We start from the raw sequence: 20,615 nt of genomic DNA, 5'->3' as shown, positions 1-20,615 counted from the left end.
TTTGTTCAACTTAGATTAATTTAGAATCGTTTTGGTATTGTGATCTATTCCTCGTGGGATTGACATCTTTTCATCACTATATGCATATTTGACTAGGGTACAGTTGCCTGAATTAATTGTGCATTAGGAGGCTCAATATGCTACACCTACTCTGGATGACACTGCATCAAGCATTAGGAGGCCCAATGTGCAAGCAAACAACTTCGAGATCAAGCCTGCAACTATTCAGATGATCCAGATGAGTGTACAATTTTCTGGCCCTAATGATGATCCTAACTCTCATATTGCTAATTTTCTTGAAATATGTGATACTTTTAGGCATAATGGAGTTAGTGAGGATGCAGTTCGACTTAGGTTGTTTCCCTTTTCCTTGAAAGATAGAGCAAAAGAATGGTTTAATTCTTTTCCAGCAGATTCTATTACTACATGGAATGATTTTGCACAAAAGTTTTTATCTAAATATTTTTCACCTACTAAAACGGCTAAATTAAGGAATGACATAACAATTTTTCACAATTTGGTAATGAATTCTTATATGAGTCATGGGAGAGATTTAAAGAAATGCTTAGAAAATGTCCTCACCATAGTCTACCTGTTTGGATGCAAGTACAAACTTTTTATAGTGGCATTAATCAATCTTCTCGTTCAATGTTAGATGCAACTATAGGTGGTACCCTTATGAGGAAAACTCCCGAGAAAGCATATAAACTTTTGGAGGAGATGGCAACCAACAATTATTAATGGGACAATGAGAGAGCAAATAAAAAGGGAGTTGGAATTTATAATGTTGATTCTATCACTACTTTATCTATTTAAATTGCTGAATTAAATAAGAATTTGGGTAATTTGGGGAACAACTATGAATGCTTCCTCTTCTTCTTCCCATTTTCTTTCTTGTGAGCTTTGTGGGTGAGGAGGACATGCTAGTGTAGATTGTTAAGTAGGAAATCCTTTTTCTTTTGGTTCTTATGAACAAGCTAATTTTATTTCTTATGGTGGCAACATGTCAAATTTTAATCCCTACTCAAACACTTACAATCCAGGATGGAGAAGCCATCCTAATCTTCCTTGGAGTAATAATCAACAAAGAGTGCCCCCCGGCTTTCAACAACATCAAATTCCACAGGAGAAGAAACCAAATTTGGAATATATGATGGCAAAGTTTGTCAATAGTACAAGGGCAAGAATGCAAAGCTTGGAAACTCAAATTGGACAACTTGCCCAAGCAATTTCAGAAATACCACAAGAAGGCTTGCCTAGCAATACTAAGAAGAATCCAAGGGAGCATGTAAAAGCCATCACTTTGCGAAGTGGAAAAGAATTGGAAAGTAAAGAAAAACATGAAGAACATTCAAAAGAGGAAGAAATCCAAGAGCTTAAAGCTAAAGAAAATGATCATGAGTTATCAACGGAGAAAAAGATGTCAAGTTATGCCAAATTTTTGAAAGACATAATTGTAAGCAAAAGAAAGTTGGAGGAATTTGTGATGATGAAACTTAATGAAGAATGCTCTGCAATTCTACAAAATAAATTGCCTCCAAAACTTAAGGATCCAGGGAGCTTTTCTGTTTTCATGAAACTTGGATTAAAAGAACCAACACCCACCATTGTTTCTCTTCAGTTAGCTGATAGAAGTATCAAATATCCAAGGGGAGTAATGGAAGATGTTTTGGTAAAAGTGGATAAATTTATTTTTCCTATTGACTTTATTATTCTAGACATGGAAGAGGATCATGATATGCCCTTAATTTTAGGGAGACCTTTTCTCACCACCGGGAGAGCTTTAATTGATGTCCAATAAGGAAAACTTAGTCTTAGAATTAATGATGAAGAAGTTGTGTTTGATGTGTTTAAGGCTATGAAACATTCAAATGGAAATGAAAATGAAGTCTTAAGGATAGATTGCATTGATGATTTGGTGGATAGGAAATTTCATGCATTTAGGTTAGATGACCCCATAGAAAATTGCATTGCTAACTCTTTTGATGTGAAGGATCAAATTTTAGTTGAACAACACGAGGAGGCTGTGGGCTATTTGGGAGAAAAGCAAAAATTCAATCCATCCAAAAGAGAGAAATTGCTACCTTTGGATGTTTCCTCTTCCTCTTCTTCAAAAGCCAAACCATTAATTGAGAAGCCTCCTATTCTTGAACTTAAACCTCTTCCTTCTCATTTAAAATATGTTTATATGGGGGATTCATCTACCTTACCTATGATTATTTCTTCTTCTTTGATAGGTCTTGAGGAAGAAAAGTTCATGAGGGTTCTTATGGACCACAAAAAGGCATTTGGATGGAGCATTGCTAATATTCATGGAATAAGTCCATCAATTTGCATGCACAAAATCTTGATGGAAGAAGGATTCAAGCCTATGGTGCAACCCCAAAGGAGGTTAAATCCTAATATGCAAGAGGTAGTAAAGAAAGAGGTGATAAAATGGCTTGATTCAAGTATTATCTTTCCTATCTCTGATTCTTCTTGGGTAAGTCATGTGCAAGTTGTGCCTAAAAAGGGCGGGATTACTGTGGTGAAAAATGAAAATAATGAATTAATTCCCACAAGAACATTAACGGGATGGAAGGTGCATGTGTATTGATTATAGGAAATTAAATGATGCTACTAGAAAATATCACTTTCTCCTCCCCTTCATTGATCAAATGATTGAAAAACTTACGGGTCAAGAATTTTATTATTTTCTCTATGGTTATTCTAGTTATCACCAAATTTCTATTGCTTCTGAAGACCAAGAGAAAACCACTTTTACGTGCCCATATGGAACATTTGCATTTAGGAGAATGCCCTTTGGTTTGTGTAATGCTCCTACAACATTTCAAAGGTGCATGATCTCTCTCTTTTCAGACTTTATTGATGATTTTATGGAAATTTTTATGGATGATTTCTCTATTTTTGGATCTTCATTTGATACATGCTTGCATAATTTGTCTTTGGTGCTCAAAAGATGTGAAGAATCTAATCTCGTTCTTAATTGGGAAAAGTGTCACTTTATGGTTAGAGAAGGGATTGTTTTGGGCCACAAAGTGTGATCTAAAGGCATTGAAGTGGATCGAGCAAAAATTGAATTAATTGAAAAACTTCCTCTTCCTAAATCCATAAAAGAAGTTAGAGGTTTTTACAGGAGATTTATTAAAGACTTCTCTAAAATTGCCAAGCCTTTAACTAATCTTCTAGTAAAAGATGCACCTTTTCAAATCACTGATGATTGTATACTTGCATTTAATTGTTTAAAAGAGAAATTGATCCAAGCTCCTATAGTTCTAGCCCCCATGTGGAATTTGCCTTTTGAGATGATGTGTGATGCAAGTGATGATACTCTAGGTGCAGTTTTAGGAAAAAGAATAGACAATAAATTTCATATCATTTATTACGCAAGTAGAACTATGAATGATGTACAAAAAAATTATTCAACAATTGAAAAGGAACTACTTGCTGTAATGTTTGCTATTGAAAAATTTAGACCTTATTTGATATTATCTAAAGTAATTGTCTATACTGACCATTTTGCATTAAAGTATTTACTTGCTAAAAAAGATGCTAAACCTAGGTTGTTAAGATGGATTTTATTGCTACAAGAATTTGTCTTAGAAATTAAGGATAAAAAAGGCATTGAAAACTTGGTGGCTGATCACTTGTCAAGATTAAATGGGGAGCATGTGGAAAACATGGCTAAACAATCTTTGCATGATGAATTCCCTGATGAAAAATTATGCTTTGTGCGAGATAATGATGAACCTTGGTATGCTGATTTTGCTAATTTTCTTGTAGGTAATGAGTTGCCCCCTGACATGTCATTTCATCAAAAGAAAAAGTTTTTATCAGATGTAAGGTACTATCTTTGGGAGGAACCATACCTATACAAGATTTGTGGAGATGGCATGGTGAGGAGATGCATACCTCATGAGGAAATGCATAGCATACTCAGTTTTTCTCATGACAAAGAAGTGGGTGGACATCATGGACCTTCTAACACAGCGACCAAGGTTTTGCAAAGTGGCTTTTATTGGCCTACCTTATTCAATGATGCTTATGCCTATGTAAGTGCTTGTGATCGATGCCAACGGACAGGTAATATCTCAAGGAAAAATGAGATGACCCTCAACAATATTCTTATTTGTGATATTTTTTATGTTTGGGGCATTGATTTCATGGGTCCTTTTCCCAAATCTTTCAATAATGAGTATATACTTGTTGCCGTTGATTATGTGAGTAAATGGGTGGAAGCTAGTGTGTGTCCCACTAATGATGCAAGGGTTGTCATAAAATTTTTGAAGAAAAATATTTTCACTAGATTTGGTAGTCCTAGAGCTATCATTAGTGATGGAGGTACACATTTTTGTAATAAACAATTTGAAAATTTATTGGCTAAATATGGTGTTACCCATAAGATGGCTACCCCCTATCATCCTCAAACTAGTGGACAAGTGGAAATTTCAAATAAGGAATTGAAAAATATTTTGGAAAAGACTGTGAGCTTGTTTAGAAATGATTGGTCTTTAAAATTAGATGATGCACTTTGGGCTTACAAGATAGCTTTCAAAACACCTATTGGAATGTCTCCTTATCGACTAGTTTTTGGTAAGACTTGTCATCTTCCTGTTGAATTAGAGCATAAAGCATATTGGGCTCTCAAATTGCTTAACTTTGATTTGCAAGCCGCAAGTGCACAATGAAGATGACATTGAATGAGCTTGAAGAATGGCAGCATGAAGCTTACGAAAATTCTAGGCTTTATAAAGAAAGAACCAAGGCATGGCCTGATGCGCACATTAAAAAGAAGGAGTTCAAAGTTGGAGAGAAGGTTCTTCTCTATAATTCTAGATTGAAGCTTTTTCTAGGCTAGCTAAGGTCAAGATGGAGTGGTCCCTACACAGTAACTCAAGTTTTCCCTTATGGTGCAATTGAAGTCTCTCATGAAACTAAGAGCGCTTTCAAAGTTAATGGGCAACGATTGAAGCATTATGTTGATGGTGGACATATATCTTTCTCCAAATCCACCATTCAATTGAAGGATCCTCGAGAATGACAACTTAGTCAAGCTAATGATTATAAAGAAGTGCTTGATGGGAGGCAACCCATTTGAAATATTATTTATTATTATTATTATTATTTCTCTTATTTTTTATAATATTTTTGGATTGATTTCTTATTTCAATTTTTTTTTCTTTCTTCTTCTTTTTAGGACATGTTGAATAAAGAAATCCGGCCCATCTTCTTCAAAAGAATAAGGCCAACAATCTTCAAGCATTTCCAGAAGGCATACATCAAGGGAGTATTGCTTTTCTTTTCCTCTTTTCTTATTTTTTAACATAGGGGACAATGTTTAATTTAAGTGTGGGGGTGGGAAATTCAATAATTTTTCTCAATTTTTTTTGATTGAAAAAAAAAATAGAAGAAATTTATAATGTGCATGAATGTTGATTTTCTTTAGAAAAATATTTTATTTTCATGTCTGGGCCGATTTCATGTTTCCTATATTAATTTTGGTTCAATGCATAGTTAACTCAAGATTGGGAATTGTTCTATTTGATTATTGATTTTAGGTTTGACAGTGTTAAGGAAAATGAATTGATTGTGCCAGATTATCATGATTGTTGAAATATATGCTTCTTGGCAAAATTCGTGAGATTTTGTGATCATGCATGATTGATTATGTGAGAATAGTATTGTGATTATTTCTTGAAACTAGGCCTAAACAGAGTTGAAGTAAAATGGGATGATGAAAAAAAAAAAAAAAGCAAAACAAAAAAGAAAAAAAAATATTGTTATTGCTATGTATCTACTCCTATGTTTTGAGCTGCTTAGTAGTAATTGGAGGTTGACAGTGTGCTCATGCATCATCCTTCACGTTAAATGGTAGTGAAAGTAAAGCAAGATTGCTATGGGGTAAACAGCGTAGTTCAAAATTTTTGAACTTACCCCGATCCTGGCGATTGGATCAACATCGAAATTAAATCATTTACAAACAAATAAATAAATCTAACCTTTAGATTATCAAGTCGTTCGCGGATTCGAGCCGTCCAAGCGTCCGGCCTCTAACTCGTGATACGCGGCACGCGTTCGTTGGCAAGGAGAGCGAAATAGGGGTGCTAGCTCCTTCTCCTTTGCGCGGCTTGTGTATGGACGGTAAAAGAACGCCCTCGTTTCGTGTTGATGCCAAAAGAAACGGGGAAGAGTGTAACACCCCATGTTACCAGTGTTAGAAAAATGAAAGGAAAGCCCAAGAAGGCCCTTGACATGGAAGGGCTTAGGCCGGTATCATAATACCGAGGCAAGGGTATTTTGGTAATTTGGGTAGTGAGACCCGATAAGAGGTTGGGTATAGACCTTGGGTATTGCCTAGTGCTGGGAGTAAGAATTTTAGCTACATTTAATAGGCCCTTGAATGGTGTGAGAAGCCAAGAGTGGTTGTGAGCAGCGGGGTAGCAATAAAAATGGCCGAATCGACTGCAGGGAAGGCCCCGGGACTCGAATGACCGGGAATAAAGGCATGGAACGAGTGAGCATCCCGAGATATGATTTTTGGTGTCAAGAGAAATTGGACTGGAGACAGTTTTCGGTATCGCTATAATACAGCGAAAAATACCGAATGGGCCGCAGGTTTTACCGATAGCCTCCGACAAAGTGCTGGAGCCTGAAGGGTGGTCAGGTGTTGTGAGGCTAGCATGATGGAAGCGGCTCTGGTATGGACAGAAGTCCCAGCTAGGTGCCGGGATGAATCTGACCTTGAAGTGAAAGGTTAGAAATTAATTTTGGTAAATAAATCAAACAAGGGAGTCTTAATGGTGATTTTGACAAGGTTTTGGTCATGGGAGACATGCATGTATGTATGTGCATGTGTAAAGGGTTGTGCATAAGTGTATCTATGGGCATGTGTATTGTGTAGATATTTTGAGAATATATGAGTGATTAAAGAAATTTTAAAGGAAAAAGATTATTAGTCACTCAAGCATTTAATGAGGCAATGATGGTGGCTTTTCTTTAATTCCAAAAGAAAATATTTATGTCTCTCACCATTAATGAAGGCCTTTATGATGTTGGAAGAGAAAAGAAAATTAATTGGAAAAGAAAAATTGTGTCTTGAGATGGAAGACATGATCCAATGGCCTAGATCTATTCTTGAAAGATGGAAGACTTGGCCATTAAGCCTTGATTGTGGTGATGACACTTGGCAAGCCATGGATCAAGTAAAATGGAAGTTTATTTTTAATTCAAAAAGGTAATGGAATTATATATTTATATATATATAAGAAAGGAAAGAGATGAGAGATTTCTCCCATTCACTTGAATGAAGAAAGGAAGAAAGAAGAAGAGAGAAAGAAGAAGAAAAGGGAGAAGAAGAAGATGTCCAAGAAGCTTAGAGGTAAAAGTTATGAAATCTTCTTGTACTCTTCATTTTTAAAGGATCCTTTGATGATCCTAGGCTTGTTTTTCATGAAGGGTTTGAGAAAATTAGGGGAAGTGATTTTGGAGGCTTGAAGTTGTTGGAAACTTGAAGATCCATGGAATATTGAGGTAAGGGGAAAACCCCAAGTGGATGGTGGCTAACAAGACTCTTGTATGCATTTTAACATTTTTGTGCTTGCTTTGCATATGCTTGTGTGTATGAGACTCATGGCCATGAAGTTGTGTGTTGGGGTGGGTATGTTGAAGCCTTTAACCTTAATGGTTGAGGTATTGGAACCCTAGGCACTTGCATATGGCATTGGCATCTATATTGTTAATTTTCATACTTTATGTCATTGCACCCTTACTGAGCTCTTGGAGCTCATGAGGTTTATTTTGACCTCTTGTAGGTATTGAAGCATGCTATGGAAGGGTTTGGCAAGAGAAAGAGGCTTGAGCATGAAGAATTTTGTATATTTTTCCAAATGGTGTAATTTTTTTGCCTAATTTGTATATGTCTTGTGTAAGGGTTTCTTTAAGCCCAAAGGGTACATTTTGATGTGTATATATGGAAAGAAAAATTTGGAGAATTTGGGCATTTTTGGGGTGTTGGAAAATTAGAAAATTCAAAAAGGGAGGTTGCTGGATTTTTCTGGAGCAGGCAAGCCGGGGCAGCAGTAGGGGGCGCGCGCGCGTGCGGCAGGCGCGCGGCTAGCCTGCGCGGCCGGCCCGCGTGGTCGCTGCTGGGGCCAGGCCGCGGGCTGCGGCAGCCCCAGGTACCGCGCGGTCGGGCCCAGGGAGGGCCCAGCCGGCCGTGGGGCCCGCGTGGGAAAAAAAAAAGGGAAAAATTCTAAAATTAGGGGAATAAAAGGGGGAATAATAGGGCCCAATTTTGAGAGATTTTGGGCTATAGAAAAAACTATAAAATTCCCTGAAGGAGTGATGAAATGTTGGAAAATTGGAGGATTTTCTGAGTATGAGTTTCCCCTTAGTCTAGCCCGGTGTTAAGAAGCATCTTGAAGCCCTTGGGCGGTGTAGCGGGTTATTTCTTCGTTCATAAGAAACGCGCGAGGTCCTAGGGTGTTTATGGATCCTGGGTAAGTGAAGGGCCAGACGAAGCCTAGTTCCCACCTAGGGCGTTTCGTCATGAAACATAGTCTACCCTTCAAATTCGGGCTTTGGGGCGAGGAATCCAGGAGATTATCGTCGGTAACACCCACGAGTGGGACGGGGGTGTTACAAAGAGTGAACGGCAATACGTTTTTCAACTCTTAAAAAATGACACCAAAAATCACACCCATTTTGGGCAACCCATAAAGGGATATTTATAAGGAAATATCCTAGGGTTTCTAAAACCCTAATGGATTGGGCTAACCCATTAATTCTAATTTAATTAGAATCTTAAGTGGGCTTATTCTAGTCCAACTAGAAATATAATTAAATGGCCCAATCCTTTTATAGGTTAAATAAAATATTATGGCCCAAATCTAATTCAAGCTCAAATATATTTTATTTAATATTTGGCCCAAATCTAATTTGGTCCAAATATAATATTTAATATTTGGCCCAAATCTAATTTAGTCCAAATGTAATATTTATTTTAATATTTGGCCCAAATCCAATTTAGTCCAAATATAATATTTAATTTAATATTTGGCCCAAATCTAATTTAGTCCAAATATTAACTTAAGCCCAAATATATTTTATTTCCTATTTGCCACTCCAACAAATAGAAAATTATTAAATTAGAAACTCCTTCATAATTTAATCAATTGACATTTTAGGAAACTCTTTCCATTATGACGACCCCTCGCAATATCGACGTCAATACGTCTATTTGTTCTTTTTTCGTGAGAACCTACGACGGCACAACTTCTTGCCGAAGTGTCCCACTTAACCATACGTCCACTCTCCTGGTTTAAGCCAAGGACCGTGCCTATTGCGTATGACTCATTAGGCTTCCGAATATGTTGGCAATGTGTCGGTACGAACACATAAGACAAGATTGGCCTCTAGCAAGGCATCATGCCTACCCAATTATTCAGAAAGATTCATAATCCGCAAATAACCTTTCACGAACATGGTTACCATGTAATTCGATCCTCTCGTCAATGTATCTTATGTGATCTCAAGTATGGCGACGTATTGCTTGATAACAATCACATGAGTTTTGTTCGGTCTTCCGAATATCTTCACTTAATTAGAAAGTAAATCAATAACTCCTTATTGATCTCTTTCACCATGGCCATGGATTTAAAGTGAATATCCACTGAAGGCGCTTTAGATACATCATCCTCTATCAAGGGATAGACGAGTCCCATCTTGGCTATGCACCCATCTCCATAAGCTTCACGATATACCCAACGATCGTCCACGTGCAGCCTATGTCTAGGCCCATCAAAACGATGTCAAAGCATACCGATCTTCTTATGAGATGACCGTGACAACCTCAGGTCCAAGGATTAGTTACACCCATCTCGTATGAGAATACCATCAACATATAACCAAAATGGATTCTCATGGCGAGTCATGTCTAGTGACACGTTCTCCAACATTGGTCACCTATGTACTTGTCTAGGCATCCCCATGCCTATGGGTGTGAGACCCCGGTTACTATCACATAGCAAAAACATAGCATATACAAGTCTTACCGCAATTGTCAATGTCCATTCTTGACATTGCTACAACTTGGGACGTTTAATGATGTCTAGAAACTGTGATGCATCATCTCACATCTTTACAAATTAATCACAGTATACATCATATGGACTTCTATCTAGTTTCATCCAGTTATTACAATAATAACAAGAAACTAATAGAATGACTTCTTGTGAATTTGAACAACTCCTTATTCAAATAATAAACATGATTACAATTGTCAGTGTACAACATGCCCAATCTGATTGGGTCTAGAGCACCTACACTAACAGGTAGTTCAAAATATGAGTATGCAAATGCATTCTAAGAAATTATTTAGGGGAGTAACCGAGTGTCTTCATCACAAAATGTTGATATTCGTGTCAAAAACCAAGTAATGCTTATAAAAGAGTGATTAAAAAAAAATCATTATCACTGTTACTCCTTATGTTTGTAGTAGTGGAGAGAAGTGATTGCAAGAAAACTATTGCATGATTCAAAAGTGATGATTTTGTATGACTAATTCTTTCAATTAATACTTTTGGATTTAGAGTTGATATGATAATATGGATGATAATCAATTTTGTGATTAATTATGCGTTGATATGTTATTGGAATTCTTGATTTTGCCCTAGCATGAAAATGAAATGTTTATTTTGTATTTCTTCTCTACTTTGCTTGAAGACAAGCAAAAGGTTAAGTGTGGGGGTATTTGATAGGGCTTAATTGTTTATATATTTTTATCTTAATCTTATGCTATTTTTCCTACATAAAATGTGCGTTTATATGGATTTTATATTATTTCAATCTCTTTTTGTAGGAACCCAGCAAATGATAATATTTCGAAGATTTGGGCGTAAAAAGAAAAAAAATATTATAAAGTTAATTTTAAAATTAATATTTTAATAAAAAATAAATAAATATTCTAAATAATGAATATTATAATATAATTAAATTTATTATAATTAATAGTATATTAAATATTATACATTAAATTGTAATATTTATATATGTATTAAATTATATATTTTCTTATATTATTTATATTTACATATATAAAATTATAAAAGGTTAAATAATATATTTATATATATTAGAAATGGTGGCAGTGGCGTGTGAAGTGCCTTAGGGCTCCATGTGCGCATATATATATGTATGATAATATATAAAAATGGATTGAAGGCGAGTGAAGGGAGAAAAGAAGAACACGACGCATAGAGAGGGGGGAGATTAAAGGAACTCTCAGCAGTGCGGTGGAAGGAGATTGGAAAGGAATTGAGATTGGAAGCGCACAATGAACGCTGGAAATTGAAGCGGCGCACAGGCGAACTTCTTTCTGATCTGTTCATAGTGGAGAAATTGAAACGGCGCACACCCAAATCTCTTTTAGATGGGAGGCAACTTTCTTCTCTTTTCAATTTCAGTGTTTGTTTTATTTTAATAATGTCTATCTAAATTGTTTTAGTTAGGGTTTGGATGGATTTTAATTTTGGGATTATGTGATTATTTGTTTAGTTTGATTTAAAACCCGATTATTATTTGCATGAGGATTTTTTATTGTTGTGCTTAATGCTTTAAAAGATTGGTCACCTTTTAATGATTTAATGATTAATGCATGACTGACTAAAGGATTATTATAAATTATATCCATAGGTAATATAAATCACATGCTTTACTATGAGATCGAAAGATGATTAGCTCATGTGTGGGAATCGAGGAAGTTTAGTGAGTCAAATCCCCTTGTGAGATTAGAGGTTTCCAAAGAACTTAATGCTTATTTATTTCGTCGATACCTGCTCAGAAATCTGACAGTGAAATTGAATTAATAAAGGATTAATATGACTTGAGAAAACTTATTAATTAATTGAGGAAAATCCACCATTATATGTAAATAATTAAAAAATACTGTAAGGGCATTTTTGGTTTTGAATCGGATTGAATAAATAATTATATAACCCAGATTAAATGAAATCTAAACCCTAGTGCCTTCATTAATTAATCTTTCTCCCAAGGAATTCAGTTTTCTATTTATTTTTTTTATTTATCCAATTAATTAATTAGTTTAACTTAGGTTAAATTAAAATTGTTTTCGTATTATGATCTAGTTCTCGTGGAATCGACACTCTTTTTATCACTATATGCATATTTGACTAGGGTGCACTTGCTCGAATTAATTGTGCATAAATCGCACATCAAAACACTCAGCATGTCTGACATTAAACGCCTCATAGAAGAGGTGCTAGAATAGAAATAGGTAATGATGATACCAAGGGTAACTCCCTCGAAAGGGTTCCCTCTATCTGGGGAACTCCAAAGGCGACCAGTGCAACCAGGGTTCAAACTGCATCACTTTTCGATATACTCCGGAAGGGAGGACCCTGAGAAGCACTTACAACATTTTGTCACAGTAGTCGTGTTACATGGATGGAATGAGGTCACGAGGTGCAGGGCTTTCCCACTCTCCCTGGCAGGACAAGCTCAACAGTGGTTCACTGAATTACCAACAGGACATATATGATAATTCGAACAGTTGAAGAAAGAATTCCTAAATGCATTCTCCGTCTATCTACCGAAGAAGAAGAGTGCAATATATCTAATGAGCTTACAGCAGAAGCTGAATGAATCCCTGAAGTAATATATGGAGTGATTCAGAGCCGCGATGCAAGAAGTAAGGGATCTCCCAGTCGGGTTAGCAGCGTCAGCCCTACTAAACGGAACTACATACGCCCCGCTTAGTCCTTAGCTTTTTTAGAGCCAAATTCTGTGACTAATTTGTTCAACCGAGCAGAATAGTTTGTCATCCAAATGGAAATTTGGGATGCAGGGGAAGGTAATAGAAGAGAAAGGGAAACCCAACCCAAAGTGCGAAGGACCTTACAAAATTAAGAAGATGTTAGGCCCCAACATGTACACACTACCGACACTACAAGACGAGGCGATAGGAAAAGCTTGGAACACCATGCACCTCTAGAGGTACTTCCCAGCTTTAGCCCTAGGGGAAGGGACGAAGCGCGAGACGTAGAGTTGAGCCTGTCACTAGAAGCGTTACTCGACCTGGCTGGAGGCCGAAATTATCTTTAATTTTCCATTGTAATAAAATCTCCAATAAATAAAAAAATATACCCCCTGTATTCCCATGGAGTAGGCAAAAAAATAAGCTGAACCACGTAAAATTTGCTTAGGCCCAGATTATTTGTATGTGTCATAGAATGTGATGCAGGTATGGCGGTTAAAGTACAGCCCTCTCCCGAAGGTCAAGTCGCCTAGTGGCAATCTGGTGCCAATAACCATGAGTTAGCCTGGGATTACCAGAACATCCGATACCTATACTCGCAGACTCACCCAGATCCCTCATTCGAGTTGGGTGCTATGCCTTTTTGGTTAGACCCAACTCCTTGGTTGATTTGGCGCCTAGGTCTCCCTGCAAACTTGGATGTCTGGTAGGAATCCTACGCCGAACCACTGGCCAAACCTAGATTCCCTAAGGTAGACTAGCCCAAGTAAGGCATGAAGAGACAACAACCCTATGACAGTTCTTCCATGATTTCGCTTATCAAAGTTGAGTCACCCAGTTGCAATCTGGTGCCTATGACCACGAGTTGGCCCAGGGTCACCAGAACATCCGATGCCTATGCTCGCAGACTCACACGGATCTCTCATTTTAATTGGGTGCTATGCCTTTTTGGCTAGACCAAACTCCTTGATTGATCCGGTGCCTAAGTCTCCTAGCAAACTTGGATGTCTGGTAGGAATCCTGCGCCAGACCACGGGCCAAATCCAGATTCCTTGAGGTAGACTGGCCCAAGGAAGGCATGAAGAGACAACAACCCTATGACAGTTGTAATACCCCAGAATTCAATGTAAAGCTTGGATGTTGCAATAAAATGTTTCAAATGAAAGTTTAGAGCTAAAGTGTAAACAGGGATGGTTTTAGGGCATTAAACCAAACCCAAGTGCAAATATCACAACTTGTAAAAAGGATAGCTTGTTTCCAACAAAAAGAATGATTGGTTTGAGAATTTTCCCTAAAGTCTTAAAGTGTTAAGATTGTAATGATTGATTTTTATCCTAAAAGTCTAAACTTGGAGGATTAGGATTGGCTAGGATTTTCTTGCAAAGGAAGAAGATGTTAGAGCTAATCTTGAAGGTGTATTTGGAAGCCTAGGATTGGAAGAAGTGGAGGCTTGCATTGGAAGATTGTAAAAATTTCAAAGTTGTAATAATTACTAGGGTGGAAAATGAGTAACTTGGAGGCCAAGTGAAATCTAGAGGATTTGGGAATTTAAAGGCTATATAAAGGGAAGAAGGTAAGGCCACGTTAAGCTAAGGAGAAAGAAAGAAAGCAAGTGCAAGAAAAACCAAAGAAAAACCAAAGAAGGGAAGGATAGAGAGACCAGGTCAGAAAATTGAAAAAAGAAAAAGGAAGTCGAAGAGGTATGCCAATTTTCTTTTTGTAGGATCATAGAGCATGAAAAGGGAGTCCATAGGTTCAAACAGAAGGTGAATCGGAGTTAAAATGAGCAAGATATAGCCGTTTTAATTTCTAGGTGCAGAATTCGTAACATGGAGGAGGGCAGCGCGTGACCACCCTTCTAGGGGCGCGTTCGAGCATGTGAGATGCCCTTTTTCCCTGAAATTTCTATGTAATAATCCTCTTTTAATTCCCTATAACCCTATATAAAAATATTTTGATTTGGTGATATAAAACTTCTGTAACTGCAGCAAAACCAAGGTCGATACCTTGTAAACAGTAACTCCGAAAGGTAAACTGATAAGGTGAGTGGTTATTGCATCCAATAAACTCCATATTGGTCATATTTTGGTTCATTTGTGTAATGATTGTGGTTTACACTTCATGCTTCTCTTTGTTAAAGTATATTTCTCCGTTCCTGCATGCATCTTTGGTGTGTGGATGGTTAATGAGGCGGGTGTGGTGATTTGGGGAAGGAATCTGGTGCCCTCGATGGGGCTAAGGAGTCTGGTGCCCTCGGAGGGGCTAAGGACATCTAACTCCAATCACGTGCCTTGGTGGCTAAGATGTTTGAGGAGAATTTATTCTCACATTGCATTTTACATCTGCATGCATTACCACCTTTGAACCATCTCACTTAGATGTTATTATCTAACTTGGGTGTTTCATACCCCTAGGACATTCAGCGTCCTAGCTTTATCAGGAGTATCAGGTGTTACAGGTTTCAAATCAAAGCGTGGGCAAGGAGGTGGAGCTTCGCTAGCTTTTGGATTTTTGTTTTATTATGTACCCTTGTAACCTAAGTAATATATTGTGAATAACAGGTAGGGTACTCAGGGTTGTAAGAGGTGTGTGTATGTGGGTGTCCTACATCTGTACCTATAATGATGTGTTGAGTCATTTTTTTGGAATGTTGGAAGTTATGAGCATTTCTAGTACTTGGGAATGAAATCTAGTGGAAACCTGCTTTATTTAGCTTTGGTTAAGCTTGCAGGTTTGATCCAATGCTTCCGTTGGTAAGGGTTTCCATAACGCCCATAGGTGATATCTTCTTATATTTCACGTTGTTTTATATGTGGAAAAGTGGGATGTTACAACAATTCTACCATGATCCCGCTTATTGGAGTTGAGTCACCTAGTTGCAATTTGGTGCCTATGATCATGAGTTGGCCCGGTATCACCAGAACATCCGATGTCTATGCCTGCAAACTCACCCAGATCCCTCGCTTGAGTTGGGTGATATGCCTTTTAAGCTAAACCCAACTCTTTGGTGGATCTGGCGCCTAGGTCTCCCGGCAAACTCAGATGTTTGGTAGGAATCATGCGCCGAACCATTGGCCAAACCCAGATTCCCTAAGGTAAACTAACCCCGAAAGATAGACATGGAGAACACAATGATCCATCCTGGGATCACCGGATGCTTCGAAGACTGTGCCCACAGGCTCATCGGGATCCCTTGACTGAGTCCGATGCTATGATTCCAAGCTAGACCCGACTCCTTGGCTAATCTAACGCCTAGGCCTCTCGGCAAGCTCAGACACCGGATAAGAATTCTGCAGAGGAACTTATCTATCGAGGGCATGGTTGCCCAGAGATAATTTGGTACTCCAGCCCCCGGTTGAAGTTGATATTTTACTCTTGAGTAAAAAAATGGTTTTGATAATGACTATATGAAAATCAATCTATGTGGATTATATGAATGAGAAAATGAATTTTTAGTATATAAGTCTTAAAGCAAGATATGAAATATTGAGTATGGATGTAAGAATGATTTGTTTCAAATTATACTTTTGATAATCTCAACTTGCTTGTTTAGAATAATTTGTTTCAAATCATACTTTTGATAATCTCAACTTGCTTTCAAGATAATCAAAATGAGTCTTTAAAGAATCGAATAAGGATGTATTGAAAATTTAAGATTTTCAAAAGGATAGTCAACTATCAGGTTCATTCTGTTGACTATGCATTGAAATAGTCGACTATTTTGATTGTTCTGTCGACTATTTTAACATCTGTCGACTATCGAGTAAGGATAGTCGACTATGCCTTTTGGTCTGTCGACTATTTTTATTCATAAGTTTCAAAATTTTCTTCACATTTTTGCATCTGTCGACTATTGGAATGTGTCTGTCGACTATTGAAAATTTGTGTTATAAGATAGTCGACTATTCGTTTTGTCTGTCGACTATTTCTTGCTTTACATGTAAAAATAGTCAACTAATCCTTTTCTCTGTCGACTATTATGTTTCACAGAATTTTATAACGGCTAGTTTTTCAACTCCAACGGTCACAAAAACGGCTAGTTTCTTCTTCAATCTTTATGAATGCTTATATATACAACTCATGGATGATCAAGGAGAGGCTAATGGACGGAAACAAGATGATCTAGCAATTGCAAACAATTTTATTCGAGCTTATAGTGTTTGGGCTTTCATTGTTTTATTTTTCTCTCCAAGGCTTTGCTGTTCTATCATTGTAAATTTATTGTTAAGCCTTGTTTTTCATTGTGAGAGAACTTGTAACTAAGAGTGTTAACTCTTAGCTTATCTCTTTCATTTGTATCGTTTCTATTTTCCTAGCTTGTGTAGCTAGAGGGCCCATTAAATTGGGAGGTTGTATTTCTTCCTAGCAGTAGCTAGAGGGCCCATTAAATTTGGAGGTTGTACATTGCCTAGTCAAGGACTAGAGGACCTACTCATATTGAGTAGGGGGTTGATAGTGATATTGGTTTTAAAATCTTTAGTGGATAACTAAGGTAGTGGATTAAGCTTGGAAGGCTGAACCACTATAAATCTGTGTCTTCACTACTCTTTATACTTTCTCTTTTAAGCTTGCATCGTTGCACTTTTGACTTTGTGTAATCATCAATAAGACCACATAATTATTCCTCTTTACACAAAAATATTTTCACTTTCCAAAAGAAATTTTTTTTATATACCAATTCACCCCCCCTCTTGGTGGATACCGCATCAGCTCAATTCTAACAGAAGTAAGATTTTTGGATATTCTGGAACCCTTGATTAAGTTTAGGTGCTAGACCCGACTCCTTGGTTGATATTTTTACTCTTCAATTTTGTCTAAGGACAAAACAGAATAGTGGGGGGCAATTGTTGTGCCATGGAAAATAGGTTGAGAAAAAATGAGAATTTTTAAAGAAAAAATAAAAACACTCGCTGCAGTATGCCACAAGCCCACTTGCGGCAAAGGATTTACGGCAGTGTGCCGCGAGCCCCCTTGTGGATGAGGTAAAACCTTGCGGTGAGACCTTGTGGCAGAGGTAAAACCTTGCGGCGAGACCTTATGATGGAGGTAAAACCTTGCGGCAAGACCTTGTGGCGGAGGTAAAACCTTGCGGTGTGACCTTGTGGCGGAGGTAAAAGCTTGCAGCGAGACCTTGTGGCGAAGGCAAAACCTTGCGGCGAGACCTTGTGGCGGAGGTAAAACCTTGCGGCGAGACCTTATGGCAAAGGCAAAACCTTGCGACAAGCCTTGTGGCAAGACCTTGCATCAAAGACTTGATTGTAGCCACACACCTCAAACATGATTCATTCAACAAGCGACACGTGTCAGCATCAAGCATCCTTGAGAATTGTTCCCTATAAATAACCAGCTATAGCATATTAAAAAGGACTTCCAATTTTTGGTAAAATCTAGACACTTTGAATGTACCTTTACTATTTTTCATAAATAGTTTTTGGGATTCGAGACTGACTTTGGCATCGGAGGGTCATCGCGGGGGAAGATTCCTGCAAGCCTTCTAACCCCTTTTTTGAGCATTAGCAGGGCCAAATCCTTGCGGCGAACCTAGCAGCGAAGTAAAAAGCTTGCACTGAGACCTCATGGCGAAGGCAAAAGCTTACGGCGAGACCTAGCAACGAAGGCAAAAGCTTGTGACAAGACCTCGTGGCGAAGGCAAAAGCTTGCGGCGAGACCTGGTGGCGAAACCTTGTGGCAAGAGCTTGTGGAAAGAGCTAGTGGCGAGAGCTAGTGGTGAGAGCTTGTGGCAAGAGCTAGTGACGAGAGCTAGTAGCGAGAGATAGTGGCAACCTTGTGGCAAGAGCTAATGGCGAATCCTTGTGGCGAGCATCCTAGCGGCAATCTCCCTTGAGGCGACATCTCTTACGGCAATCTAACCTCACCCGACACCGAGCTCGAGTGGACCCCACATCACAAATTTTAATTGTTGTATTTTGGCAACAACACCTATTTCTCTATCTCTTCTACGAAAGCTCTATAAATGACATATTTTACAAAATTTGATCGTTGGATCTTGAATCTGATCACTTTATCACCATGAAATCAATCCCGATCTACAACAAGGTAAGATTTTTAGTTTTATTAACTTTACTTTTAGCATAGATTCATGAGGTGTTTATGTATATATGAGTTATTCGGTTTGACCAAAATTTTAAGCTTAGATCTACGGAGTTTCGACCGTTGGATCTTACTAATTTTTGGATATGTTAGATGAAGGAGGTAAGGGAGTCAAGTAGTGGCCTTGGATCGCTAGAAAATGCTGGTTGTGGTGCTCGATAACGATGAGCAGTGTGTTTTTTTTTTTTGTTTAAATTTGGCTGAAAATTAAAAATCAGATCTATAAAAATTTAATCGTTAGATCTAGTTTATTTTTAGATATATTAACCTCTTTGGCTTAACGATTCTAATGATAGGCTCGGATCGTAGAAACCTCCGGTCAACGGCGGTGGCGGTGAGGCTAGTTTAGGTTGTTTTTTTAAAAAAATTTAAGTTCAATTTCTTTACGAGTACCTAATAGTGTAAACTGTCAAATTATCTAATCTTTAAAAAAAATTCATGCTTATTGTCTTTATACGGTTGATATATCATTGTGCCATTTCAAGGTCTTAAGGTTTAATGAAGTCGTGGTCTTCATAGACGACATCTCCTTCTTATCAAAAGAATTTTTATATACCGTCTGTGTACGTTTCTAGGTTCCAGGAGTTCTTCAGCTTATCATTTCTCCTTTTCTTTAGAAACAACTAGAAGATCATGTCAAGATTGGGTTTTCCATGCAGTGCTTGCAAGCACTTGAGAAGAAGATGTATCTAAGGGTGCATCTTTGCCTTTTATTTCTGCAATGAAGTAAGAACTACTGATTTTGAAGCTATTTACAAGGTTTTTGGCACTAGAAATGCTTTCAATCTCCTAACCCATTTTCCGGTAAGAGACTGTAATAAGGCTGTTGCTACAATCTTGTATGAAGCTTAAGCTAGGATTCAAGATTCGATTTACGACTATGTATCTGAAATTTTTTCCCTCCAACAGTAGATATGATGAACCCTAAATCCTTAATCTTTTCGAGTTTCTGGACTTAATTTGCTAATTATGTATGATTTTTAGATTAACAATCTATAAGTTTATCTAGCCTTTTTGAAGGAGTTTGTAGACTCTTATGTAAACCTTCAAAATGTTCAAAATTGATTTCTCTCAGAAACCAACCATATTCCAGAACTAGATCCGAACATTGCTGGTGATTTTGTCAATGAACTTGAACTAGTTGTGTTCGGTAGACATTAGCATTGAGCGTGAGTGAATTAGAATTTTTTTTTTTTTTTTACTATTTGTATGATTTATTAAGTTGTAATAATGAGAAATGGGTTGAGAGAAATGAAAGGCTTTTCCAAGATGTGGTTTTCATCAATCAAATATATTTATTTAAATTTTAAATATATAAAATAATTTAAATGGGTGAAAAATAAAATAAAATTAACATTTACAGCGATTAACAACGGTCACAAAATTTATTAATTTAATAATTAAAAATAAATTTTAATACAATTTTTGAAAAATTGTCATAAAATTTAGAAAATAATTTAATAATTAAAAGTAAAATTAAATAATTTAATTTCTTTTAATTTTTTAGTATTATTTTATTTTTGCCCACTCTGCTTAAAATTTCTAGCTCTGTCCCTGCTTGTGAGCGAGCGCGCCTGTTGACCTCTTTTCTTTTTTCTTTTTTTTTAAATATCCCATACTTTCTAGAATTTAATTATGCATAAATTAAAACATAAATCTCCCACATTCACCCCAAAGTAAAGCCATACAACTCATGAGGTACTTACACAACATACACCAAAATAGAATACGT

The 20,615-nt window shown here is 37.2% G+C and overlaps 1 protein-coding gene and 1 non-coding gene across 2 annotated transcripts; one reads left to right on the top strand and one right to left on the bottom strand.

Annotated features, from left to right (window-relative positions):
* Nucleotides 1-484: 484 nt before the first annotated feature.
* On the bottom strand, nt 485-590 carry LOC127810729 (small nucleolar RNA R71). Its single transcript, XR_008025540.1, has one exon. It is a non-coding gene; the product is annotated as a small nucleolar RNA R71 (small nucleolar RNA).
* Nucleotides 591-1,153: 563 nt separating this feature from the next.
* On the top strand, nt 1,154-1,801 carry LOC127809331 (uncharacterized). Its single transcript, XM_052348096.1, has one exon. It carries the CDS (start codon nt 1,154-1,156, stop codon nt 1,799-1,801), a length of 648 nt encoding a protein of 215 aa, XP_052204056.1.
* The last annotated feature ends 18,814 nt before the right edge of the window (nt 1,802-20,615 follow it).

This window comes from Diospyros lotus, chromosome 9, assembly GCF_014633365.1.
Source record: "Diospyros lotus cultivar Yz01 chromosome 9, ASM1463336v1, whole genome shotgun sequence".
Lineage (NCBI taxonomy): Eukaryota > Viridiplantae > Streptophyta > Magnoliopsida > Ericales > Ebenaceae > Diospyros > Diospyros lotus.
The sequence above is the reverse complement of the archived record's forward strand: the minus strand, read 5'-3'. Positions and strand labels throughout refer to the sequence as shown.

What these genes read in the sequence shown, in the direction of transcription:
- LOC127809331 (XM_052348096.1), top strand. Translation starts at nt 1,154, where the DNA reads ATGGCAAAGTTTGTCAATAGTACAAGGGCAAGAATGCAAAGCTTGGAA.